Source organism: Lonchura striata, chromosome 5, assembly GCF_050655825.1.
Source record: "Lonchura striata isolate lonStrDom1 chromosome 5, ASM5065582v1, whole genome shotgun sequence".
Taxonomy (NCBI): Eukaryota; Metazoa; Chordata; class Aves; order Passeriformes; family Estrildidae; genus Lonchura; species Lonchura striata.
In genome coordinates, this window is record NC_140707.1 from 37306311 (window position 1) to 37334261 (window position 27951).

General features: G+C 39.4%; 1 protein-coding gene across 2 annotated transcripts; it reads right to left on the bottom strand.

Annotated features, from left to right (window-relative positions):
- EHD4 (EH domain containing 4) lies at nucleotides 1–26992 on the bottom strand. 2 transcript variants are annotated; one of them, XM_021533626.3, is made up of 6 exons: nucleotides 26681–26992; nucleotides 18843–19019; nucleotides 14398–14495; nucleotides 9883–10295; nucleotides 6869–7033; nucleotides 1–4493 (listed from the first exon to the last, which is right to left on the bottom strand). In XM_021533626.3, exons 1-6 carry the CDS (start codon nucleotides 26914–26916, stop codon nucleotides 3957–3959), a joined length of 1626 nt encoding a protein of 541 aa, XP_021389301.1. In that variant the 5' UTR covers nucleotides 26917–26992; the 3' UTR covers nucleotides 1–3956. The 2 variants fall into 2 exon arrangements, with proteins under 2 accessions (XP_021389301.1, XP_085436441.1); XM_085580315.1 differs by lacking the exon at nucleotides 26681–26992 and adding an exon at nucleotides 21566–25265.
- Between the last annotated feature and the right edge of the window lie 959 nt (nucleotides 26993–27951).

Genomic DNA, 27951 nt, shown 5'->3' on the forward strand with positions numbered 1-27951 from the left:
TCAGGTAATTCCATATTAGTTTATTAAATCAGCAATTTTTATCACTGCTTTCTAAAAATGATTACAAAGCATATTAAAATATATTACAGTATCTGCAAAGAATTTACTGTGTAATAAAAGTGCAACAATAATGAACTTACAACTTTGTTTGCCTAGTTGGACAAACTGAAGCACACTGCACAGATCAAGCCTTTCCTCAAAAGTCAGAGTGCCTTTTAAGTGAAAACAGTGTTTAACAAAAATATTAGAAAAGGTGAGCATGTGAAATAGAAAATGAAGTTTATGATCATTCCTCAGTGCTAAGTTACACATATCCATCAAACCATACACTTCAAACTCTGCTTGAGATCCAACAATTTAAAGAGCCACTAAAATGAGTGCACATATTGAAGGGAAGGAAGTGATGGAAAGAAAAAGAGGGTGCATTTCAAGTGCTGGCAATCAACAATGTTGAAAGCCAGGGACCACATACCTGCTGCTTTGAGACCAGGTCCCACAAAAATCCACACCACACTCAACTGACAAATGGGACCTCACCCTGACTTAAAATTTGGAAACTCTCCAATTTCAAGCTGCCACAGCTTTTAAGCCTCTCAGTGTCCTCACAGTGTACTGTGGTTATGAACCATAGCCCCACATTTTCTGTTCCAATCTACAACAAAAACTGGTAATTTCTGAAGGAACAGAACTAGACTTGCAAATTAAAACAGCAATGTGGAATAGTTGGAGAAAAGGTAAAAGCAGCAGTTTCTACTTTAGTTTAAGACAGTAGGCTACATCAGTGGGCACAGATTTCACAGACAGCTTTGGATGATCTTGCAGAAAGTGTTATCAAAATCCTAGGCATAAAATATCGAACCAACTCAACATCTTCACCTTTCTTCAGCAGACATTAGTAACAAACTGAACACCGAAGATTGCCTCGTACTGCAGTTATGAATAACTACATAGAGCATACTATCCAGAGAGAAGGCAAGCCTGCTCACTTCTCATGCTTCTAACACACAGATTCACTAACTCCACAGAACATTACCCAAACACTTGTGTGGGGCTGGTTTAACTGAACAGATTTGCAGACAGCCAGCAAGGCAAATGGGGGAGGCCCATGGACCTGTGAGGATGTAGTGAGAAGAGAACCCCTCCCCTGAGCAACAGCAACCTACTCCATCACTTTAGTTGTGCAAGAAACTGCTGTTTAAAGCTCCCATGAAATGTATTTTACTCCTATCATCTAAGTGTGATGCTAGTTCACTGTACCACATACCTAGAAATAGATTTATGTAGCTGTGGATGCCAACCATTAAACACTTCTATTTCTCCAGACAGCCTGAGAAAATCCACCTCTACTCCTATACATGCTTCATGCATTCAACTTCCAAATTCTACAGGAACACAAAGAAAAATACTACAACCCCATCTAGGCAAAACGTTTTAACATCTCAAAAGGATGTATTTAAATTTGTCTGCCTTAAGACAAAGCTTGTATATTGTCACAAAGACTGAAGAAAAGGCTGTGTTCTCCCTTTTACTACCAACAAAACTAGAAAAACAGAATAAAACCACTGAAACTATCCTGCTCTTCTCACTGAAGGAGGATATTTCTAATGGCACGGGATCACATGGCTCCAGTATGTCTGGAGCATCACCCCTGGAAGCTCCATGTGGTGGGAACTCAAGCAGGAGTCCACTGCTGCAGCCCTGCGCTGCTGAAAAGCGAGGTAAGGCAGAGTCGGAAAATCAGCAGCTTTCCACATCCTCTCAGCTTTGCCTACACTCCAGTAGTCACAATACACAAACTTGCATTCTTTCTCCTGGTGGCTTTCCTGATTAAGCTAGTCACTAGTACTAAGATGGTCAGTAGTGTATAAGTGGTACTGACTGCAGACACTACCCACAAACAAACACACATTACTACTTCTGCAGCCTTTTTCTTTTTCTTAAAACCTGCAATGTCTATAGACCACTTTTTTTTCAATCAAAAATAAATTACATAGAAAATAGTTACTCTGCAGATGTAGAGTCACACAGGTCGACTCAGCGTCAAGTTTCATAGCTCTACTACAGTGCACAAAGATGCACTAAAGTTAATTTGGCTCCTAATTTAGGTCTAACAGAAATAAAGTTGGTATGCTTGAATGATAGGAAAAACACCTAAAAATTAAAAAAAAAAATAAAAAAAAAAATAAAGTCCTCAGAATAATTCAATTATGCCAGGACATCCTTGCTACAGGCCCAGAAACCTGGCAAGGTAAAGGTGGTGTTCTGCCATTACTTAAAATAGCATCATTGTTTTCCCATGGAAGAGCCCTGACAAAGTTCATGGAAATTGCACCTCAGAATAGAACGGATGCAGAAAGATGAGAGGTCCAGACAGATGTGAAACCTGACAACTGACAAATACATGACTTGAAGAAAGAAGCTGAGGCTTTTCTTAGATCACCCACAAAACTGAACATGGAAGTGTGACTAAAATCTTAACTGGGAGACAATATCCAAAGTATTCCTCTCCCCACCCCTACTGCAAGGACTTTAAAGCACTTTTTGGCTTGCTCTGTCCCAGAGGGCATTAGTGCTGCCACTTACTGAGACTTAACAAGAAAGTGCTCAAAACTACAATACCTTGCATGTGTAGGGTCTTTCTTATTACAAATGGAATACAAGTCAATTCCTGTTCATACACATAGACCAGAACTGACTGCCAAATTTGATTTTATGAAAGAACTGGCCCTCCTTGAAAGACTCAAGCTCCCAGGGCCAAAGACTTGCCTTCTTTTAAGGTACTGATAAAAATCAGTTGTAAGGAGACATTATGTTCAACTTTGATTGTGTGTTGTTGGAAAATAAATGTTTATTAAGCATCCATTCCTTTCATGGATTATTTTCAATAAAGGAGTAATATTTGGAGGGATGAGTCTATAATTTATTACAGTCAATATAACAGTTCCTGTTAGCCTCCCCATCCTTCAAATCTGAGAATTGAATCTCTCTTTTGTGGTTGTCAGCTACCTGTTGGCAAAAGAGTTAAAAACTTCTCTTAAATATATTATATATTAAAAAATACACAGACATAACTGTATAATTAGCTGTAAATATAAATTAAATACCAATGAAAATATCCCGAGACAATCTGATGTGCTTTGAGGAGGCTGAATTTGAGCAATACACCTTTTCTGAACAGAAAGTGAGGCTTAATTTCAATGCAAACATGGTTTTTTCAGCTTAAGAAACCATTCTGCTGTCACTTTGAACCATTCAGAAATTCATTGTCTGCAGAGAAGCTAAGCTTCAACTGCAAAGAAAACTATAAATCCAAGGAACAAAGGAGATCTCAGTTCTTCTAATGATAATACTGAATATATAGAATCTGAAGTTTTAAAACAAGTTTGCTCATATACTGAGCACTTACAAGACTCTCCTCATCATTCTTCTATCTTTTTCTAACTCCAACTAAACAATAAAAATAAAGGATTTCCTTTTATATCAGCCTGTTCTTAGACTATAGAAATGCTTATATTCACTCAACGTCTTAAATATGTTTTTAGCATCTAAATATTCCTTGCATATGCAGGTGAATTTAACATTTTGAGCTTCAGCGTGCTATTTAGAATAGTTTTGAGACAGGGTTGGTAAGTATTTAGGTTTGACGAAGGTCAGCAATTTTTATGCATGGTCTTTTCTGCTTTATGGTTGTAAAGGCAGCAAGACACGGACACAGGACTACAAGAATATTTTCACCTTATGACAGAGCTATAATAAGGCACTTGTGATAAGCATGTCTGAGTGAAGGTCAGCAGGGACAGTGACACAAATGTTTCCCTGCTGCCATGCTTATAACTTCAGTAGCTTGCGTGAAATGTGCTGTGAGGTTTAAGTATTTAAGCTTAACTTCAAATTTTGGTATTTTCAACACATTTCCTGTGGGAATTTCAAAATCTTCACTCTTCTCCTTGTATTGTTCATTCTGCTGTCTGGAAAAGTTTCCTGTGAGATGGTGGCACCAGGTGGGAAGGTAGCGTGCCAGGCAGTTCATATCCATCCAGTTTAATCTTGATGAGATGTTTTGCTAATGCAAACTCTTCATCATCCAACATCCCATCGCCATCACAGTCTGCAAGTTTCCAGATCTTCCCCAAGACGCTATTGGGTAGTTTAGAAGTCACCATCTCCTTCTTTGCACTAATCCCAGATATTTTGCCATTGATTGGTGACAGAGTGTAGAAAATCTCATCATAAGCAGGTTTATCTTTGGCAACAACCCACTCCTCTTCATCAGCTCCTTCCTTAGCACCTTCCCCGTATCCATGGCCAAAAGGTCCTGCCATGGTGCCATCAAATGCTCCACCATGTACCATCTCTGTGGGCATGTTGCTCTCTTCCTGTCTGATAAGGTTCATCAGGGAGGCAATTTTGTTGGCCAGCATGTTATCCACAGTTTCAATTAGCTTTGGTTTCAAAGAATGAAATTTAGTGAAATCACAATTCTCCAACTGCTCCTGTGAATGACACAGAGAAAGTAGTTAAAAACAATTCCAATACATTGAAAAGTTTAAAGAACGGGCTTAAAATAAAAATAAGTATCTTTTGAAGCTGTTTCTATAGCTGAAACTCCTCTTGATAGAGAAACAAAACACATGTACTATACAGCCAATATATCTGATCAAATACACTAAGACAATTTTGCAACAGTGTATGAGTTTATTTATTAAATTACATTTACAATACAAATTTCAAAGTGCAGTGGATAAAACCACAGCAGTTGATTAATGTTACCCAGCAACTTTCCATTTGATGATTTTTTTCCGGGCATCAAAGAAAGCATGCAAGTAAGTCTTCAGTCCTGCTAGCATTTAGGCAAGTGTTTAGAGTTAAAAATAAAACCAAATATTTTGCAGGACTGATCTGATTTTATAGATTAGATTTCTTGGCTGTGGTTAGGTCAGGAAAAGGTGTCCTTTTAGCAATAAAAAAAAAGCTGAATTGAGATAACAGCAGCAGTGTTTTATAGCAGTGCTGCCAGAACTCATGAAGTCAGATGCTCCCTGCAGAATTTGTGGAGTTTTCATCCTACACAAGCCCAAGCATGTTTTACACCACAGCATCAGAAAATTAAAAATGCTTTAGGCAATTATTAAATTTTTTCTACATGCAAAATGCTTGCCGGGAAGAGAAAGTTACAGTGGAAAAGGTTAAAAAACTCAAATATCACCATCACCAACACCTCCCACCTTCTGTAAAATGATGTTAAACTGCTTTAACAAATCCCATCTATCACCTCAAGGAGCTGCTCCTATACATATCAAAATGATCATGACATAAACCCAAGAAACCTGAAACACGGGGTAAAAACAGCCAACCAAAAAACTCTGTTCAGGTGACATTTATACACAGTCACCTGATTTACAGTACCTGATCAGAATATATGTATGTAGCACAACAAATATCAAGCAGCAAAGATCAACTTGCTATCGGTTTTGGCACAATTTTGTTTTCACAAAATTCTGTTCCTCATTACAGAAGTGACTGATCTCCTGTACATATTTGCTGCCATCTGCTGCTGAGGCCTAACTGACATGTACTGTAAGTTTGAAAGAGTTTCATTCAAATTTTTTGTTTCAATATTCAGATCTCTCACTCTCTTACTCTGCATCACAAGCAAAAGCAGCAAGGGAAGAGTCAACTTTTGCCACAAAATCCCCTTTCAAAGCCTTAACTCATGAAACCCTTCCAACAATCCTGCCTGTGAAAACTTAGCTAAAATACATCTTGTGTTTCATCTGTGATTTGCTATCTCATGCCGATAGCTGACTCCCAGGTGAAATACTTTAGTTTATGAAAGAAACTTGTGCCTTCCTATAGACAATCAGCCAACCATCACTCCTGATGATGGCTGTGCAAGTGCACCACACGTACTGTCAGAATGATACATCTGGAAAACATCCTCCATCATACTCATTACTAGCCCACGGTCAGAACAAACTGCAGGCTCTTGATCTCTTGTTCTTCAGCTTTCAAGCTGAATTATCCTCTAATTCAAAGGTCATTTAAGAAGCCTATGATCCGAGATACAAAAATTGCCAATTGATGCTTGAAATCACTACTAACACAACATTAGCTGTTTTTCCCTGGGATATTTTCTAACTCATCTCAAATCAGAGAACAGAAATAAATAGGCAAGAAAGTGACAGAAAATTGGTTGAAATAATGCAGAAAGCCCAAAAGAGGAAGAGACAAGAGGTATTTAAAAATAAACTGTGAGCATAAACCAAGAACTTCTCTCTCTCTCCTTCACAGAATACAATCTTAACAGGACAGGAAAGGAGCCAAAGACTATTTTCAGAAGCAAGAGGTTTTAAGCTGGACTTTTCAAGTAACACACTGCCTTTATTACTCACTGGGAAAACAGTACCAGTAAGAACAGGTAGAGTAAAAATGAACTTATGACTAAAGATATCTTCACTTACACATATATTTGATACCATCACAAAAATGATAAATATAACCATATTTAGGATTCAAAAGAAGCCCCTTAACCTGAGAGTGTCCACTGCCATTTTATAGACAAAGCCTTTAGTACTTCCTGCAGTAGAGATCAAGTACTGACTAAAAGGACAGAAGGTCAGTCATATTCTTTATTCTTTATTTTCTTAGTCTTTATATAGTTCTGTATCAGTGAATGCACACTAAACAAGTTACCATTATTTTTTGGTCTGTACCACTTCCAAGTCACTCTAATATAATATCAGTCAAATGACTTATTTCAACTGCTCTACTGCCAAATGCTGACATACTCTGTTCTAACTTTTTCAATTTGGAAATTCTGCTACAAAGTTAAGAGATATTTCACTGGAATGGTGATCTACCATCTTACCTGCATTTTCTTGACTTCAGGGAAGTCCCCTGCTGAAATATGGTATTCCCTTTGCAGCTGGATGTAGATCTCAGGCAACTTGTTGATCAGTTCTTTCTTCTTATTCTCTTTCCCAAAGACAGAGGGCATCTCTTTTTTCAGATAGCTGATGATATAAGCATGAACCTAAAAAGAAGCAAAACTTAAATCAAAACTACTGTTTACTGACACTTAGTAGCGTTCCTCACCTTGGTCATAAAAATAAACAGAAATACGTTTCCCTAAGGAAAGATATTATCAACTACTGTTTCTGGAACTTTGTGTTTACATGAACAGTTAGCTATCTGTTAGTTATTATTAGCTTTTGCTGCTTTCAGCATTCCTTTGAGGGGCAGAGAGAAAGTAAACAAATTTCAAAGAAATACAGATACACACTTGCTCTTTTAAGGAGAAGCCTAGTACAGCATTCTATGAGTACCAACAGCAAGAGAAAAGGCAAGACCCCAAACCCCACGTCCTGACACTATACACAGAGCTCCAGCCATACTGGTCCATCTGTATGATTTGTAGCTCAATTGCCAGAACAGCCATTGTGGGCATCAATTATCAATGTGATAATTCCTCCAGTAATTCAAGTATGCTAAGTGGTAGGGCTATCTATTTGAAGTGACACTGCTTTCCTACCTATTTTCTCACAGAAAAGTGAGTACCTATTACCTATATTTATGCAGCAACCTATGCAGGTGACAGAGCAGCCAGTGCCAAGAGGAGCAGCATGCCATGGCTGCCTTGTGAAGCCCTAGGGAGAGAAGTAGAGCCTTTCCAGCTTATAAGGAAAGACATTAATTTAGGGTGTCTTTAAACACATTGATTCTTGCATTGCTGTCAAAATATCCATCCTGCCCACCTTCTTTATGCCTTTATTCTGAACTATTAATCTCTTCCCCCTTGCCACTCTCCCCACTACCTTTCCCCACCGAAAGGATCTACTTGGCCACAGAACAAGTGATCAGATCCGGAACAGAAACAGCGGCTGCACTGCCCAACTGAGGTGAGCTCACCTATCCAGGACATTGATACTCACTTTGCACACAAGAGGGAAGGCACCAGGGCAGAGCCTTCTTTTAGAAGTAATGCTGCCCTAAGCTCTGAGCTGGCCATGACCACGGCAGACAAATGACCTCCACAACAGGATGTCTTTACAGAACTCAGGTCTGAGTTCATTTAAAAAGAACCTAGCTGTCCACAAATCAGAAATTAGTTATAATTTTCACACACACACACACAAAAAAGAGTTAAAAATTAGGTATGTCTAACAAACTGTTGAGCAATAAACAGATGAAATTTTGAAGACTGGGGGAAGACAAACTGCCACTAAAAAGCATCAGTAAAACAAGTGATTGCCTTGGTGTTGTGCAAGTATAATATTTAATACCTACCAAACCATGACAGAATGTGTATTATAGCATTCTACACAGACCTTACACAATCTGCAGAGGGCAACTACCCATTCATTTCCTTACTTGTCAAGGAAGAAAAAGAAAAAAAAAATATTTGCTTTTAAAAGAAAAATTATGTAGCCAATTTTTACGTGCATATCTTAAGTTCGTGAATTTCACATAACAACACTTCCTTCTATCTAGAAAGAGTATATGCATTTTAATGGTAAATAAATTTACATTTTTGTAGAGGAGGAAAAAACTCCAGTATAAAGAAGCATAAACCCATAAACCCATTACATTTTCTAAGAGTACAGATACAAGTATTTCTCCAGAATTACAAAATTGATTCAGTAAGGGTATTTTTAAGAGCATTCCTAAATAATTGTGAGTAATTTTATGTATCTTGTGTCTAAAATAACATTTCTATTAAACTCAGAAAAGTATGTTTATAATTCATAAGTACTAACATTTTCACATGCGTATTTTAAGTGGTTTAAGGTCTGCCAGTATGCACATGTGTTTTGTGTAGATAAGAACAGTCCTCATCTTCAAAACGGGATAGTGAGTCACAGGACTTAGGGAAAAAAAAAAGAAAAAGAAAAAAGCCTAATGCCCAAATCTGACAGCATGTTAAGAGTTCGCTTTTGTTTCTATTTACTGTAAACGTGTTAGAAAACATAAAGAAGAGAGTAGCACAGAAATAGGGTAAAAGAAAACCCACACTCAATGCTGTAAAAAGCAAATTTTGACTGTCAATACTTCGAGAGCAGCTTGGAAGGCAGAAAAATGACACTGGATTACACTGCTGCTTTCCTGCAGATATACAGTTTATTCCCCTTCCAGGACTGTCTAACATATCCCTAAGACCACTATGTACTGTGTTTACCTTTATCAATTTTTATTTTACATCTCATAGAGATATCTAAAAATTACCCAACTGACACTCCTTCAATGCCAAAATGATTGTAACAAATGAAAACAAAATGCTGCCAACATTAACAAAACAGACTGGATCTGTTTTGTAAATGTTGGCAGTTTGTAAAAGTTGCTCTGGGATCAGAGAAACTTTAAACACAACATCATTGCAATTTTAAATGGAATTTTCAAAGAAGCAACTTCTACAGGGTGTCTAAAGCTCAGGCCACAAAACCCCCCCAAACCAAAAGCCCCCCTCATTCCCTCTTCCAACCCCCCAAAATAACCCCACCAAAAACTCCTGAAAGTCTATCTTCATATTCAGAAATTTAAATTAGCCAACACAGGAAGTGGTACACATCCCCAAACAACTATTCATATACTGATGGGCTTGCTAGGCCTCTTCATTTTTGATTAGTAGTTCACATTAAAATGAGTTTGAAGGAAAATGCATTTGGTTTGATAACTGCACAGGAAATTAGAGTTCCCGTCTTCTACCAATAGCTTTCTCCTCAAGTAACTATCTTTTCCTTGAAAAAGTGACAATTCAATCCAAGATTAAAAACTGCGCTAAAAAGACACATTTTATAGCAAGAGAAAAACTGGCAAGGTTGAGAAAGGACACACTGACAGCAGCCGAGACTGCTCATTCAATTTTGTTTTCTTCTCTTTTCTTACCTTTGCAAGTCTTGCCCTTTTAATGAGATCATTGAGTTTCCTCACAGCAGCCTTCTGCGGGAGACTCTGGATATCCTTGAAAAGATCCTGTGCCTCGGCTTCAAAGAGTTTTCGATTGTCCGTGTTTCGGAGAGGATGGGCCCAGAAGGAGCCAATGTAGACCCGCAGGACCTCTGGCGTGTCGATCACCTTTCCCAGGGACCACATGAGTGCACCATAGACCCTCATCAGCTGCTGGGTGTCCACTTGGTCAGCCTTATTAAGCACCACTCGGATCTTGTCATCCTGGCCCCGGAATGACTTAATGGCCTCTGAAAACTCATCAGATATATCCAGCTTATGGGCATCAAAAAGAAGGATGATTCGATCAACCCTCTCAGCAAACCACTGGAGGACTTGGCAGAAGTCATAGCCTGGAGGAAGAACACAGTTAGAGTCTTACCATTCAGAAAAGCGAGTCTTGAAGAACATAAGGCTGGGGATAGAGAACAAGAGGATAACAGCCTCTACCCAGGGGCAAAAATGAGATTTATTACTCAAGAGGACAGTATCTGTGGACAGTGAGGTCAGGACAACTGTATCCTGCATTTCCTTGAACCAGTCTCACTATTACCACCTTTTGCTTTCATCACTGCCCTTTTTTCTGTCTAATACCCACATTTGCCTCTTTCCAGGAGTCTGGTTCCAGCACAGCATCCAAGCTAAACAAGACTGTAAGGCTCTGATCACAATATTTCTTCATCACTGCCAATACTGGTCACTTTGGTAGCACTGCTTATCTGAATTAACAATGGAAAATGGTTCAAACGCAGCATTTAAAGCCATTTTCAAACTCATCTCTCCTTACCTTGTAACACTTGGTTGTTATTTTTACCACAGCAGCCTAAAAAGTACAATTTACAAGTAACATGATTACATTGCTGATGGCTTTGAGGACATGACAGGTTACAGAACGTGAGCAGTGACCTTACTGATAACCTGAAACAAGCTTTATCATGTTCTGAAGGAAAGTCTATTCATAGTACCTGCCTAAATGCTTTTAAAGGTTCAGCTGGTACCTAATCTACACAATAAACAGTATTCAGGAACTCCTTATTCAGAAGTGACACATCTAATCCTCCGAGTCACCACTGGTGATGCGGGTTTGGGTTTGGCATGGACGTGACTCATCTAGTATGAGTAAGGAACAGCTAAGTATGTACTGGGAGCTTCTTGCTTTTTTAAAAAACCAGTGTATGTTTTCCCCTGAACTCTTTCCCCATACTCTTTGAAACACTTGCCTTCACACCACTCAGTCATGAACGAAGCACCCCCTCCCTTCCTAAAAGGGGTTCCTCCCTACATCTTGCCAGACACTCATTTTTCCTTCCAAATCTTGCAGCCCACACAGACATTTCTGTCTGCAAGGGCGTGAACATCAGCAGCAACGCCGCGGGAGCAGCACAGGGACGGGCATTGTCTGCCCAGAGGACAATGCTGGCAGGCATCTGCACATTCTCCTCCAGCCACTTACACTGCCCCTGAACTGACAGGCAGGAAGCTTCTGGCACATCCTCCTGCTGACAACAGGAGTGGGAAAGGTGTGTCTTGAGACATCTTTGAAAGTTGCCCTCTGTTGACCCTTCAAGAAATCAGCTCCTTTATCTGTGGCCTGGATGCTTTCCAGACTTAAAAATGGAGCATACTGGGAAATAGTACATGTCCTCTAATTTTACATAGTCCCTTTACTGTTTTCCTGCATGTTAAAATGAAAGCTAATATTTGAGTCCTCTCTTAGTCTCAGAAGACTTCAACTTATTCCTAGTAATATCTGTGAAATTTTAATATTATACAGATGTTACATTCATTCATAGGTAAATAGTTAGGCAGTAGCTAGTGAGATGGGAAAAAAACACCAACAGCAAAGAGACACTGTGGCCCTGTAATGTTATTCTTCCATCAAATATTTTAAATAACAAAAGCTGCAGCTTACCAACCTTAGACACTAGCTAAACTTCTAGAAAGCAGAACCCTCTCTGACAGAGACACATTCAGGGATAGCAGAAAACACCTTGTACAACCCTGCTTACATTTACACACAATAATTTAGAAAGTCAACAAAGCAACTCAAACTTCAAAATGTTCTAAAGTAGACTTATAAATATATTCAAGTCCGACCAACTCCTTCAGGAAGCAGGTCAGACAAACTTTGCTATGTGCAGCATCACAGGACAAGTCAAGTTTGTGCTTGACTATATGCAAACTGCATAAGCAGCCCAAAAGCCATTTACAGGAAACAGATTTGACTGTGCAGTACTTCAGCCAAGGTTGAGTGTAATAATTTCTGATCATGATAGTGTGGAATATGCGCATGCAATAAATGCAGAGGCACTTTTAGATAACTTATTTTATGGTGATGCCTAAGTGTATGAAACCTTTATTTAACCTGCCCTCAAAGCCTGGGAGACTGAGAGAACAGTGCTCTAAAACCAACTCCCAAAACCTCGTATTTGGTACAACCACACTTTAAACATGATTAAATCTAACAGCATAGAGGAGAACCACACTTTGATAAAAGAACTATGACAAGGGACGCATTCAGGACAATCTTTATCACATGTAAAAAAAATTAATGGAATGCAATCTAATCAAGTTAAAGCCTGTGAAGCAGGTTAAGAGTTTGAGGTAATTACTGAACTACGTCAAATTAGGTGGAAGTCTTTCATATCAAAGGGCAGGCCAGCTAGGCTGTAACAATTGATAAGACACCATCAAGACAAGGAGTTTCTGAACAATAAGGGAACAAGAGCCATGTTTTGTTAAATCACAGGAGCAATTCCAAATGGTAGTGAAGAATCATGGTCCTTCAGGCAACACAGGACTACCAGTGAAACACAACTCTGTCCTGCACTTGGAAGTCTGGGACTTCCAAGCATTACCTAATGGTCTTAAATTTGGTTACACAGTTGCTCACTTTTCCAGTGGCATATATTAATATAACACTCTAGTTTTCTGCTTATTTCATGTTCCCTTCCATACTACTACAAAAGTGGCAACAGATACTTCAATGATGCCAAACAAAATTTTCTACTGATTTAACAAGCAAAGAAGGGGTAAGATGCAGTTTAACTTGAGCATTTAAGATACTAGTCTTAACTTGAGGAGGAAAAAGGGAGCTGGAATCTGCAATGGAAAAGCAGACCACTGCTGATTTTATCAGACTGTCTAAACTGGGATCTAAATATTTTGTGGACATTTTATAAGAAGTTTTTTTTCAGGACTAAAAAGCATTAGACAGAAAAAAAAAATTGTGTGTATAACTAAAGTAAGAGTGCCAACATGCAGTATTTGTTTTATTTCTGGTTTCACAACATTCAAGTCTTTGCTTGCAGAGATGTAGAGCTCTCATGCTCTTCATCATTATCTCACTAACATATCACATAAACGAAAGTCCAGCACTCTCCCCATGATGAATGCTTTACATGACTATGAGTAATAAAGAGGACAAAACATCACTGAACAAAAAAATCCAGAAGTATCTGGTAGATTGGTTTATTAGGTAAGCATAATTTAGTTTATAGTCCTAAGAAGTTAGTCCCTTATTCTGTCAGTTTATTATAACAACAAGACTATTGTTGCACAGCTCCATATATTGTGGTTGCTCCAGGATTTCCTCGAAAAATCCCAGGTGCAATACGTTAAATATTTGTTTATTTCCCCTGACAGAGACATGAAACACAAGTTTCCATCTCTTAGCAAAGGCCTGAAAACAGAGGGCAGCGTAAGCCACACCCTGCATCACTACCATTTACAATTCCACAGAAAAGGGACAGGCAGCTGAAGAATGCAAGGAAGAAAGTTGTTTACATTATGCAGTTCTGTTTAAATACTTTCTCAAGACAGGCTAATGTTTAAAACAGATTGGTAAACAGTGTCCAGTTCTCTGCAGAATTTTCATATTACTAAAAATATTCTCATTTGCTCTTTCTCCTTCTACCATTTGACTTCCTCTTTTGACTGTATTATATTATGGCATGACTGAGCAACCTTAAGAAGCACCTCTAGCAGCTGTGCCCATAAAAATCCACCTTATTTATAGCCCCACCCCTGAATTTTTCAGACATGACCAACCTACAGCTATTTCTGTAAACATTTCTTCAGTCATGAACTTCAATAGTGTGTATATATAAGAGTCATTATTACTTCATGGAAAGCAATTTAAATGATCAAAATAAGGCTTTTTCTTGGAAGTGACAAAGCACTAATTAGTTAACAGACCATGCAACTGTAGCCATTTGCAGCTATAGCAGCAGCATAACAGAAATACCAACCCCCACCAGCTTTCAAGAGAAAAAAATTCCAAAGCCAACATCCAGCCTTAAAATATGGGTTGTACAGGGCTTGCAGTACAAAAGTATGGGACAGACCACCATACAGTACCACTAAAACAGGCTCCCCAGAGATTAGGATGCTGATTTGTCCAGTAGAGCAGAAAAAAATTAGTGAGCTTGGTGCCTAAAAAGCTCTGCGACTCACCTCTGCTGATGCGCTGCTTCTCTCCAGAGAGAATGCCAGGGCTGTCAATGATACTGATGCTCTTCAGGACCTCATTGGGTAGTTGAGAACACATGAACCTGCAGGAAAGGAGGGGAAAAAACCATTAACAATAGCTGTAGCTCACATACAGATTGTTTCTTGAGAGCTCTCCATGATATATCTGATTTTAGAAAGACTCAAGCGAGACTGAAAACAGTTTCTGAATCCTGGCAAACCTCTATGTTTCACAGTCATACATGTTTAAGAAAAAATATGAAGAGAGCTTCTCCAAAGAAACCTGACAGGAAAACCTTGTTAAACTATATGTCTAAGTGCTGGTAAGACTTCAAATTTTGCAACAGCTAACAACCTGGGCTGTAAATGCAACATCAGAAAGACTCCATCAAACCCATTTTGCTAGGACCAAATTAGTACACACAAGAGAAAATTCTTCCATGTTCTCCAGCTTATGCCCAGACTCAAAGACTGAAAAGGGGAGCAAGCAGGAAGCCATACTGACAATATGTTTATGGTCCAGTCCCTGCCACATCTCCCCCTTGCCTGATTTAGCAAATGTTCGAGTGATCCCTACTCCTTAACCCACTGCTCTCCCCAGCTGGGGCTCCAGTGAAAAACACCAGTATTTCTCCCACAAACTCCCAGCCAAAACTATCACACTGTCAGAAGCAGGAGTTCAAATTACACACAGTATACTCTAAACAATAACCTCCTGCCTCTGCAACAGGAGGCAAATTCAATGGTGGTATTACAGAAGAATAAATAATTGACAAGGACTCTGAGAGCTGTGCAGAACACTTGGTGCATTACTTGCAAGCTACAGTGATGCTTCTGTGATAGTTAATGACTGAAGAACTTCACTGCCCTTCATCATAACCTGCCTTAAAGAGATTTGCATAAGAGTTTAATCTTCTTATCAGGGAGCAGCTGAAGATGCTAACAAGCACACAGAGTAACCCACCCTCCTCCCATGAGGCTGCCACACACAGGGTTAAGCTGCAGCCTCAGGCTCCAAGATGGGGCTGCCCTGCATCCACCTATGGCTTCACAAAGCACGCTGCCTCAAAAAACAGGGCACCACAGACAGGAAATTGTAGCTGTGCTGAGGTCAAACAAGACCTTTAAGGCCTTAGCTAATCTGAGTTAGGAAGAGTTCAACCAGTCAATATCAGATACAAAATGTAAATTATAGCAAAGTCTAGATGGTATTTTATACAATACAAATTCTTCAAAGGAAATTGGAAAGAAAAGAAGTCCTAACACCTCACTTCACCTTGCTCTGCAAGAGACCTTCTAGCAATGAACCTTTAACAAAAGCACACAGTGTGCCTTCTTGGATAAAACAGAAATGACAGCATCACCTGTACCTCCCCCTGAAACCCAAAAGGGCATGAGGAAACAGCAGCCATCTAAGCCTGATAAAACCTGAGGGTATGTAAACATAATGCAAAATGAATTGTTTGTTTTAGTGGGACACCAGGTATAAAAAATACCTCATACCTGAAGCAAACTCTTGCATTAGAAAGTTTTCTACTAGCTTAATAAATATTTTTGAAAGTGCAGAGAGGTACTATTTGGGAAAATTACATTTGAACTTGCCAAAATCTAAAGGCAGTGCTATGCCAAAGCAAACACATTATGTGGAAGCATAATGGATGTGCATAAGTGACAAAGAAAACATATTTAATCATGTGAACCATTACAAAAATACATATATCACTAGTATGTACAGCATGAAGTAGCTTTCATATATATTTGAAGACTGAATTTGCAAGTATATTTCATCCAACCTCAGAAACGCCAGTGCTTGGTATCATCAAGATGTTTCTAGACCTATCTTATGGGAAGAAAGGCACTGTTATGCCAGCTGAACAATACAGCAGTGTCTTGACTCAGGCACCACCCAAACTGGGACAGCTGTAAAAGACCATGCAATAAAATAGAGAATTACAGGCCTCAGAAATGCAGACACTGCCATCTTTGCAGCAATGGGAGGAGAAAAGTAAATACATGGGTAAACACATATGAAATAGAAGCATGAACTCAGAATGAACTGCTTGTTAGCTTTTACAGTATGTCCATAAGATAAAGATAAAAGATGGGTTAAAAGTCTTGCCTCAAACTAGCATTTTAGACGACTTAAAACTGTAATGATAGTGGTACTTGAGTATCTCTTTTCAACACTGAGACTTATTTCTTCACATAGGTCATTTAAGTGCTACATCATAAAAAACAGAACTACATACTATCCACCTGAATGAGAGATTTAAAAAAGAAGTGTTACAAAAACAACTGTATGAATGAGATGATTGTAATTTCTTATGACACATCAAAATAGACCCGGACCATGCATTTCTTCTCAGCAGCACTAATTTATTTACATGCTTTTCTGGTATAATGCAGTATTTTTCCCTCACCAGCTTCTAAGGGTACACTTGGTCCTGTCCCTCTTTGGTTTCTGACCCAGCTTTTCTTAAAAGTATACAGGATAAGTAAGAGATTAATAGAAGAACATCTCCTACAAGTAGTGAGTTTCAGGGGACAATTAGAAGAGGTCATGGAAAAAGACAAAAGCAAGGTAACATCAATAAATGAATGCAGCTGATTACCAAGTACAAGCCTTGATTGTGATACTGTGTTCTTGTTTGCTTCATTTTTTCCATTACCTCAGTCCCTGTTTCCTGTTATTTGGATTGTTAGACTTGAATGAAAAGGATACTCAACTTCATAGTCAAGTGTTCATAGCCTTAAGTTCCTCCATAAAACAAAACACTAGGGTTGGGAAAGCATTTAAAAAATAAAATTGGGGGGGATGGGACAGGGTGGGGGGAAGTAGAGAGAAGTCTATTAAGGCAGCTGTGAAAAATGTAATATCAGATAAAAAGAACTGTCAGCATGGCAAATGAGAGAAGGCAAAGTAAAATATGTGCTACGATTACAGGTAACCTGGTAGGGATTCAAAGACACTGAGGCCTAAGACAATTTCATCTAAGTGAAGTCATAAAGAGAAAGGAATTGGTGAGTTTTGAAAAATGCTAGGGAAAGATAAGCGCCTAGATCTCTGCTGAATTACTAATGAGTAAGTGTAACTGTTGGGGAAGATGAGTGCTCACAGCACTTCAATACTACAATATCACATTCACCAAAATAACTGGAATAATTCAGTTACTTTTAAAGTACATCTTTTTAACTAGCCAATAATTTTGCTTGCACAACAGTCAGAGCCTGACATAACTAGTTAGATGATTTAGGCAAAAAATTACATTGCCACTCATCTGAAAAAACACATACCATTATTAAATGTTCTGTGTAAATATTTAAATGTTATGCAAAATACTAGTTATATAATTTTTATTATAAGCATATTCATTTTTTGCAGAGAGAGCACAATGAGGAAAGAGAGAAACAGAATAGTGATCTGGAAGACAGAATTTAGCCAATCATCTCAAAATTGTTATTCAAAATGGGACTTGACTACGGTTTCCCACAGCACATATTCTTATCTCTGCAAAGTGATAACCAAGCCAACTGTAAGCAGCTACAAACTTTCTTCTTTGAATAAGCACAGCAATAGATAAAATTGTACATGATGAACTTTTAACACGCATGCCAATATTTATCAGCCAAACAGGAAAGTTTATTGTTAAAAAGAACCAATTTAGATTAATTGGCCTGCAAAGTGAGGTCTCTATGTCAAGCTACCATCAAATACAGGAAGAAAACAAGGTGATTGCTCAGACAATAAGAACGGAGTTATTAGTAACTAACTTTCAACTGGAAATACTCAGCATGCTACTTAAGTTTACTATCAAAATGTTCTCAGCCCCAGAACAACTCTCCCCTTTTTACAAATACACAGCAGAAGCTAACACTATATCCCTGGTCTATGGAAATACCTGAACACCCAGGTAGTTAATATTAAACACTTAACAGCTTGAGTTTTTATTTTATCCATGGAGTACATGGTAATCTTTTCCTTTTTGTATGTCTTTTTACATATCCCAGCAATTCACAATTTTAAATTGCTATATCCAGTGATATCAGTGGAAAGGGACAAGACAGGACCAAAGGGAAAATATTTTTTTAATGGTAGTTTTAAAAAATAGTACTAACCTATTAGTTTTATTGAGTAGAATTTTTCCATAAACTTATCCCGAGTTCCACCTAGTGTCATGCCTCACAAACAAGTCACCCAGTGGATAATTTCTACAGTTTTCTGTGAACTGGCTTTAACAACAATTTTCTATTCAGATAACTGAATATCTCTATTGTAATGCCACCCTACCTAGTGCTGCCTTTTTCCATTTAATTCACCTGAAATGCCACCACTCCTGCTTGTATTTCAGTATTTATTCCATGCTGTTCAAAACAGAACATGGCAAAATTTAAATGTAATCATCAGAAGACAGAAAGCAAGATGATCTCACCTGTTCAGGAACGCATTTCCAAAACGGCCGAGTTTCCGGAATGGCTTCTTAGGATCAACAACTAGGGCATTTCCAGGAACGTTTCCTTCTGTTTCTCCATACATTACAGCAATAAAGGAATCTGTGGTAGGCTCTGGACCAATCCTCATGCCTGGAAAGTCTTGCTCAAGCAGGTATCTGGAGGTGGAGAACATATAAATACAAAATAGCTATATTTGTACTTAAATATTCAAAGAAAATGAATGATTGGGATCCATGGCAAAAGCAAATACCTACAATTTGTTTGAAAATTCCAAAGGATATGCATATTCTATAAGAATACTATTACATTTTTCCTGCATTTCATTATTTCTGTTAACTGGGGAAGGAGGACAAGAACTGAATTAGTTTTTCACAATATCTAGGTAGAAGGATAAAGTAAATTCCTTTACAAAGAGTGTGGAAAGCACTTCCTCAACTGCAACACCTCAACCATTTAAGTGGATGTTTCTACCAAAGATCTGAGTGCTGTAGGCTGGCTGCTTTTCTGAGTGTTTCCAAGCCTATACCAGTGCTGCTGGTACAAAAAGGGAATGGTTTGAAGCTGCATGTGAGCAGATTCAGTTGGCTGACAGATCCAGCCCTTTAATCAACTCGGTATGATCTCACTAACTTTAACTCATCCTATCAGAAGCAAAGAGAACCATTACGAGACAATAAAATTTTATCTCTTTGGGAATTAGCAAATTTTTATTTTCTTTTGACCTGCATATCAAAAATTAATTGTTAACTAAGTGAGATCTGCAGATATTTAAGCCTAACACTAAAGTACTTCCAAAAGGCACCAAATCAGGCAGTGCTCTACCACCAGAAACCATTGTGCACCTCCCTTTGAGTAGTCCACTGACAGAAGACACAGCACATACTCCAAGGGCCTTGACTTTCCAGACAACAAGGTATGAAATAAATTAAGTGTGTATTTAAGTATTAAAACTTAATGGAACCAGGGAGTTTATTTACATAAAAAGCCTGTCTGCATCCCTTCATGGAAGGCAAGTGTGAAGTAAAAGCAGCCCCAAGTCCTTTGAGCAAATCTCCCTCTAGCACACGTTCTTTGACAACTGCCATCCTTCTCAGAGACACAGACAACACTGCTTAACTTTAAAGCAAGAGTGTTATTGTCCTCAGTCACAACAGCACCATCTTGGCGCTCAAGACTAAAACAAAATGTCTTCAATGTCACCCTGCAGTTCTTAAAAAAAAAAAAAACAAAAACAAAAAAAAAAACCACCACAATTTTAATCAACTACACTTCAACTATTTATACAATCAAAATTGGATTTACATGAGAATTCTTCTTCAGGCACGGCTGGTAGTCTTGCATGCAACAACAGCACTAGTTATGCTTTAGTGCATCTATATTAATGCTGCTCTTTTAATAAAGGTTTATTCTGGATTTAATCCAACAGTGCTATGCCTATTCTGCTATAGCTTCCTAAATCAATAGTGACTTGAGAGGACTTGATGGCTGCTTTTTCTGCAAAAAACATTTTACTTGCTGAACAATCTCTGTCTTCAAATAAAGTACCCAAGCATTCAAAAACTATAGATCAGTGGACAGAAGCTGAATTTAAGGAACTAAATATATGTTACATATTTCAAGGACTGTTTTCCACTAGCCTTAGCAAACTGGCTCCAATTAGCTCAACCTATGACAGGGAGCATGGAACAGTTATTTACATGAGATTTTCTGTAGCTTTCTGCTTCCAAAAAAAGAAATTTAAAAAATGCCAATACTAAAACTTGTGAGGAAGAAGGAACGTAAGAACAATCATGCCATAACACACAAATCTGTTTTATCTCTAGAATAAGCTGTACCTAACTCACAGTAACAGCAAAATAAAACTGACCCCTCTCCAAAAGCAAATGAAACACTCAAACCTCTCTGGCCACACAGGTTTTTAAAATGGAGCAGATTCCCCACAGTACAAATTAAATCATGACATTTTCTAAATGAAGTGAAGACAAAACTCCTTTAATTGCTCACCAGTTGAAGCCCTCATGGAAATCGAGGATTTTCAAGCATTGTGGCAAACAGCGGAACACCTGAAACACGAAAGTGTGTTGCCAGCTCTTCACAGAACATACACCATGCACACCAGAGTTCTTTAAAACAGGATGCCAAGGCTAACTCACAAGAGTCACTAAAATTTTCCAGATTGGACTTATCCATGGATTTGATTTTGAAAGATCAATTATACTTTTGTCTTCTAAAATAAAGTTTTTAACTTGCCATGATAAAATGTTTGATTTGAAACACTGCTCTTCCTCATTGTCCGTCTTTCAAAAGACAAAGGGTCTCTAATAGACTTGTAAATAAGCTTTTCTCTTGATACAAAGGGTCATTCCCAGGCTTCTGCTGACAGAGGTAGCAACTCATAAGGTGACAGACAACATATCCAAGAAGATGTTCCAAGAGCAGCAGTAAAGAACATACATATATGGAATCAAATGCACAGGAATGAAGTCCCACACCCCAGGTCAAGGAAATCTACATGGTGGGATCTAAATGCAGCAGAAGATGCCTCCAGGATAACAGGATAATTGCCATCTATCATAAGCTCATAAATGACAGCATGATTACAGAAATTCAGTGGTGACAATCTTTTAGATGCATAAAGAAGTAATTTCATGTCCTGTTCATGAATTTGTTGCACGTTTAAAGAGTTAAAAGCATAGAATACCTTTCATGATTTCCAACATCTCTTTTTGCTGCTCTGAACTTGATAGTGCAAATTCCAATTAGCAGTTTATTGAAATGACCAAACCAGAATAAAGTGCTGCTGAATTGCAATGATACTCCCAAGTTAATATTATAATGGCAGCTCTAAAAAACAGGCTCTTATAGCGATAACAATCCAGGAAGGCAAGACCTCCTTCCAAATACCAAACCCCACCCAACAGTCACAATGCTCTGCCTGGTACAACTATTAACAGACACAGAAATCACTTTGCAGCACAGGTATTTTCCATTAAGATTGGCTCATAATTGCAGATCGAGAATTAGTACAGACTAAAATAAACCTCTTCTTGAGCACTGTCTGTGCTCAAGTGTGATGGGTTTGGCTTGGACAACAACTACTATGTGACTGTGTTTTAGATCAGTGCTGAAAAGTGTTGACAATACAGGAATGTCTTCATTACTGCTGAGTAGCACTTACACTCAAGGCCTTAAGAATGAAGGCTTTTTCTGCTTCTCACCCCATCCTGTGAACAAAGAGTTAAGAGGGGACACAGCTGGGATAGCTGGTCCCACTGACCCAAGGGATGTCCTGTACCATATGGCATCATGCTAAGCATATAAAGCTAGGGGAAGAAGCAGACACTTGGAATGATAGCATTTTCTCTTCCCAACTCACTGTTATGTATGATAGAGCCCTGCTTTCCTGGGAATACCTGAACATCTGCCTGCCGATGGAAAGTAGTGAATGAATTCCTTGCTTTGCCTTGCTTGTGATGTTTTTACTGTACCTACTAAGCAGTCTTTATCTTAAGCCATGAGTTTTCTCAGTTTTACCATTCTGATTCTCTCCCCCATCCCACTGTGCAGGGTGTGAGTGGCTGTGTGGTGCTTGGTCACAAGCTGGAGCTGTGGGGTGGGCTAAGCCACAACACACTTATCACACTTCTCAGTTGAAAGAACAGTTTTATTTACCCACACAAAATGTAAGAGCAGTCTCCTGTAAATTGAAGAGCTACCAATGCTTCTGTACCAAATGCTTCATTAGCAAAGGAAAATACCTGCATTTTCAGCATCTGCAACTACATGCTCTTCTCATAAATTTTCAGCAGAGAAGCAGTTCAAAAAGGTTCACAGGAAGAATACTTAAAATAGCCAATGCCCCAAAGACAGTCTAGATCAAACAACAGACATCCTGTTGATTCTTCTCTCTTTGTTTTTACCTGGGCTATAACCTTTCAGCTTTGCCAATAAACATTCATCTAGGTTCCTCTGCAAGATGTATAGCCACACTATGGGGAACTAGTTTATAAAGTTCCCAGAGATAGAAAAGATTAATCACAGTTGCAGATACCCATTGTCATCTGAAGTCTAAATGCATTAGCTAGGCCACACTAATGCACAAAAGCAAGTGAGCTGGACAGAGCAGCACTGAACAGGGATACCCTGTGATGCACTGCAAATAAACTCATGGCTCCTTTATAGGGTTGCTCACCTCCATACCACATACTGCACAAAGCATTCCACTTTTCTTTTTTAACACAGAAAAACTAGCAGATATTTACTTTTGTGTAAGAATTCTACTCTAAATAATCCAAAGTTTTCATGTCAAGCTAGTGAAGAAATCCAAAGAAATTAAGAGGGACCTTCCTCCCATTTAATCCCCAAAGAAATAGATCCAGCTGCACAAGTTGCAGACTCCAGACATTATTCATACAAAAAGGTCCTTTCACAAAAGTCAGCTCTGGCTAAGTTAGATAGCAGGAAGTTTACAATTTTTAACCTCTGAGTAATACCTGTGAGCAAAGTAAAAGCACAGCCTGGCAATCTGAGGAATTTACTTCTGGTTTGTCTCATGTTGATAAGTTCTTTAAAAAAAAAAACAACAAAAAAAAAACAGTCTCCTACACTTCTAAAACAGAATGAAAGAAACTACCTATTTGCATTGACCACCTCTTATCTCTTTTTCATACAAGTCTCCTCTCCTGTCCCCACTTTCCCCACATTTTTTTTCCTAAAACAGGCACGAGAAATTGAGACAATTACAGAAACTGCAAGGCCAAGAGCTCACATGTAAGAACAACTGGCTCTCCCCATACTCCCACTTCATTAAACACAACTGGACAAGTATTAACATTTTGACATATTTGTTTGAATTGTCAGCATTGTCTAATATGTGAATAAAACTATCACCACACTACACTTTAGACAGCAAAACTGACTGGTTTCACTGCATTGTTCCAAGTGCCAAAGCGGATAAACAGCACTGAGTGAAAAAACACAAGAGCTGTTAGAAACCTGGAAGTGTTTGTTTCCATATCTTAATCCCCAGGGACATTCAGTCACTGGTACATCAGTGTTTTCCATAAAGACTAAGTGGAAGGAACTGGGTGGATATGGATGTGTCAGAGGTATGAAAATGTGAAGTTCTCACGATAACGTCTCACTCAAAGTAAATCCCAAATGTGTATTTGACAGCTAAACAGAAGTGTTATGTTCACTCCTAAACCCAACAGTAAACACTTAGGTAGACCTAATATGCCTTCCTGGCTATGAAGTCAAGAAATATGAACAAAAACTAGTTTTAATTTTTTTAAGCAATTTTAAATTATTTATTTAAAATTTAAAATAATGTTTGCTTATTAAAGGTTTGGAGGAAAAAATCCCCTATAATGCTACTTCATCATAGAACAAATAAAGGATTATAACAATCTTGAGAGGGTATGACATTTTTTCATGGGAGATTCAGCCTATAAGAGGCTGAATTTATTTCTGGCTGACCTGGACACTATAATACTTTCTCAAGTCTTCTTCTAAGTCTTGCACACAGCAGACAAAAACTTCTTTTTTTTTTTTTTCCCTTCTTTTTCTTCTCTAAATTGGATTTTGAGTAACAGTCACTGTGACAGTATGGTCTAAGTTACTGCCCATATTCAGAGGACCATTTTTTCATGCTGAGTCAGCCAATCACTATCTGCTATAGAAAACACTGAGGTAATGAATGCTGGTCATAGTGAGAGCCTTTAGAAGCAATAAAAGACATTATGCTACAGATTTGGACTCTGCAGTCAATGCCTGTCTTCTCCAATACCTTGTAGAAGATTAAACTGCACTGCAAGCTACCTAAAACGGGCACAGCAGAAAGGGGTAAGAGAATAAAAAGAAGGATCACAGTAGAAGCCACCTCTTGCATCAAGTCAGGATTTTAATAAAACACATAAGAAACCATCTTTGAAAACTTCATCTCTGTCAAAATTGTCTAGGCATCTTCATCTAGCACTGACAAATGCTGAAAAAAGCTGGCAAGAGCTATAATAAAGCATAGGTCTTTTCTCATTCAGACTGTACATTAGTATCAATCAATCCTTTTGCTCAGCATTTTATTGTTACAGTGATAACAAGTTACTCACAAAGTAACTTGTTATCAGTAGCAAAAACACACATAGTAACTTGTTAACAGTAGCAAAAATACACATAAGGCACTGCAAGGAATACTAATGTTTCTAAGCACAATACTGACTTGCACTTCAGTCGAATATGGGCAGCTATAAAGGACAGAAAAGCTGAATGTCCATAAACCAAGAACCTGTGTTCTCAGCCAAGACAAACTTACAGGAGGGTAGACACAGAATTTTCCATGCATTGCAAATAACAGAACAATGCTGCTGACAGGCAGCAAGTTCTGGTATGCACATATCTGTGACAATTCTGCCTCCTTCTCTATTACCTGTGCTCTCCCCATCCCTTGTCCATAAGCCAAGTAACAACACTTACCTGGAAATATATACAGACTAACGAAGCAACTGTAATTTTAAAGAAGAAAATGAATTAATATGCCGAGAGAAACATTGGAAAAAATTCATCTCAACAACCCTTCCCCCCACTCACAACCTGTGACTGTCTGTGGAGATCCTGAAACAAAGTTTTTCTTTTAATTACAGACCTATTTCTATTTTTAAAATATTCCTCCGAGCAGCATTTCTTTCTGTGTTTGTGGGAGTTCAGTAACAATCAATAAAGAAACCATGTTCGACTTCAAGCTTTCAATTAGCTAGTTGTAAGATCTGAAAAGACATATTATTAGTTCTGTAAACATATGAAAAGCTCTCAGGTGATTAAAGGTAAACATTGATCTTCAGCGGAGAGGGGAGATAGGTATTTTGCCGTGGAAAAAGAAAACAGTGTTATGGAAAGGCTGCCTGTAATCTTTGGAACTAAAAGATAAATACTTGTAAATTTTACAGAAGGACTATAATGAACTTCAGATACAAGCAGGTCAAAATGTGACCCCTCAGTGTCTCTTGCAGAGTTGGGCAAAACATTAGACGGATTTTTAAGGGGCATGTGAGAGGGACAAACATATGCAAAATAGTTACAGATTCATAGCATTGTGCTTATCTGAGATATGCTCCAGCTTCCTAAAAATGAGTCACTAAGAAACCTAGAAATAAGGATACAGGAAAGACAGAAAATACTACAACATGAACAACACTGTTAAGCTGCCTTAGTAGTGATACTGCTTCTTCAATGTAATCGATCAAAATAAACACACATGGAAGGGAAGACTTTCCAGATACCACGTGATTTTTGCCCAAAACTCTTGTCACCTTACTCCTCTATGATCACATCCGATTTGTGCATTAAACTACTTTTGGGAAAGAAAGGGGAGGAGATAAAGTTAAGTGATCCTCATGGCCAGCGCAGTCATACAGTTTTACCACGAAGTCCCTGGTTTTCCTTTGAAATAACTTAGGGATTAAAAGAACTACGAGGAAGTAGACAACGGGGTTGCACTTTCTCAGCAGAACACGAACTAGGGATAATATTCTCGAACAGGAAGCAAGCAGCGAGCTAGAGAGCGTGTAACAGGGTCGGCAGCGGCGCCACCCTCGCCAGAGCACGGAGGCTCTCGGTAAGCCCCGCTCGTTGCGGGGTCACCGGCCGCGGGCAGGCGCCAGCGCTGCCGTGTCACCGCACGGCGCTGCCCGGCCTCGGCCCGCAGCCGCGGGGTGCTCGGCCAGGGCGTGGGAGGGATTGACCGCCGGCAGCACCACCCGGGCAGGGTGAGCCAGGATGACCGAGCGGCCGGCGGCGGCCGCGCACGCCGGGGGTCACCTACCGGATGAAGGTGGTCTTGCCGGTGCTGTACTGCCCCACCAGCAGCACCATGGGCTTGTTCTCGAAGTCGGCCTCCTCCAGGGCGGGCGAGTGGAACTCATGGAAGCGGTAGTGCTCCTCCAGCGGCAGCAGCTTGCGCAGGTAGAGGTCCCGCAGCCCGCCGGTCACCGTCTGCACCACGTCGGTGCCGCCGCCGCGCTCCCGCCCGCCGCCCTGCTTCCCCAGCCAGCTGAACATCCCGCCGCTGCCGTCCCGCCGCGCTGCCGCTGCCGCTGCCGCCGCCGCCGCCGCCGCCGCGCCTCCCGCGCACGCAGCCGCCGCCGCGGACCCGCCCGGCCCCGGCGGAGGCGGTGCCACGGCACTGCGCGCTCCGCTCCGCGGCGCGGCCGGGCGGGGCCCCTCTCCCTGCAGCACACACCCTGGGAACCGGGGGGGTTTGGGGTGCTACTGAAGGGGAAGTTCGTCTGGTGGGTTTTTTTTTAACCCTATTTTTTTTTTTTTTTTTTGCCAAAAGTACCCCTCTGGATGTTAATTGTGCCTGCTGCTCTTCTGCGCTAAACTCTCAGCCCCTTGCGATGAAATCCGGAAACGCTTTGACAGCTCCGATCTGGACGTAGAATCGCCCAAATGCTTTTCGTGTTTTTCTGATGATGGTTGCTGTCTTTGGATGCAAAAGAAATGTGTGACTAAGGGCCGTGGTGTTTAGCTACGACATCGGGCAACTGCTTTAAGCACAGTGAAAAATCTTAGTATAAAATGGAAATCTTTCTGTGAGACGTGTGTAGAAGATACGGCCATTAGCTCTAACCTTAGGTCCTGTTGTGTTAAGCTACCTTGCCCATTGATTTTACAGGAGATTTTAGTGGAGTAACACCAGATTCACTACAACGTTGGGGAAATCAATAAGACAAGTACTTTTTGTCCTTTGACATTAAAGTTTGTGCTCAGTAAATAAAAAAAAAACAACCAACAAACAAACAAACAAACAAAAAACCCAACAAAAAACCCCCCACAAATAAAAAAAAAACCCAAAACAAACAAACAAAAGAAAACCAACTTGGGATCTCAGTTAAAAGAAAAGGAGTGGAAATTTTTGCTGAAACAGTGTTTAAACACTCTATTACAACTATGCCTTTTGTGTGACAACTTATGGCTCCTTCAGAGCATCCATATAATTTAAATCCCCTTTTGCTGGTCCAGTACATCTACCGTTTCACATTTTTATCCATGTACCTTTCCTCATCCTCATTTCCATATTGAATGCTGTGTTTA

Bases quoted from the DNA above. Each gene is read 5' to 3' on its own strand.
- EHD4 (XM_021533626.3), bottom strand. From the start codon at position 26,916: ATGTTCAGCTGGCTGGGGAAGCAGGGCGGCGGGCGGGAGCGCGGCGGC. The intron at 14,496-18,842 runs GTGAGATCATCT...CCTTTCCTGCAG, and splicing joins GGAAATGCGTTCCTGAACAG to GTTCATGTGTTCTCAACTAC. The intron at 7,034-9,882 runs GTAAGAAAAGAG...GCTTCTTTTTAG, and splicing joins AAAGGGCAAGACTTGCAAAG to GTTCATGCTTATATCATCAG.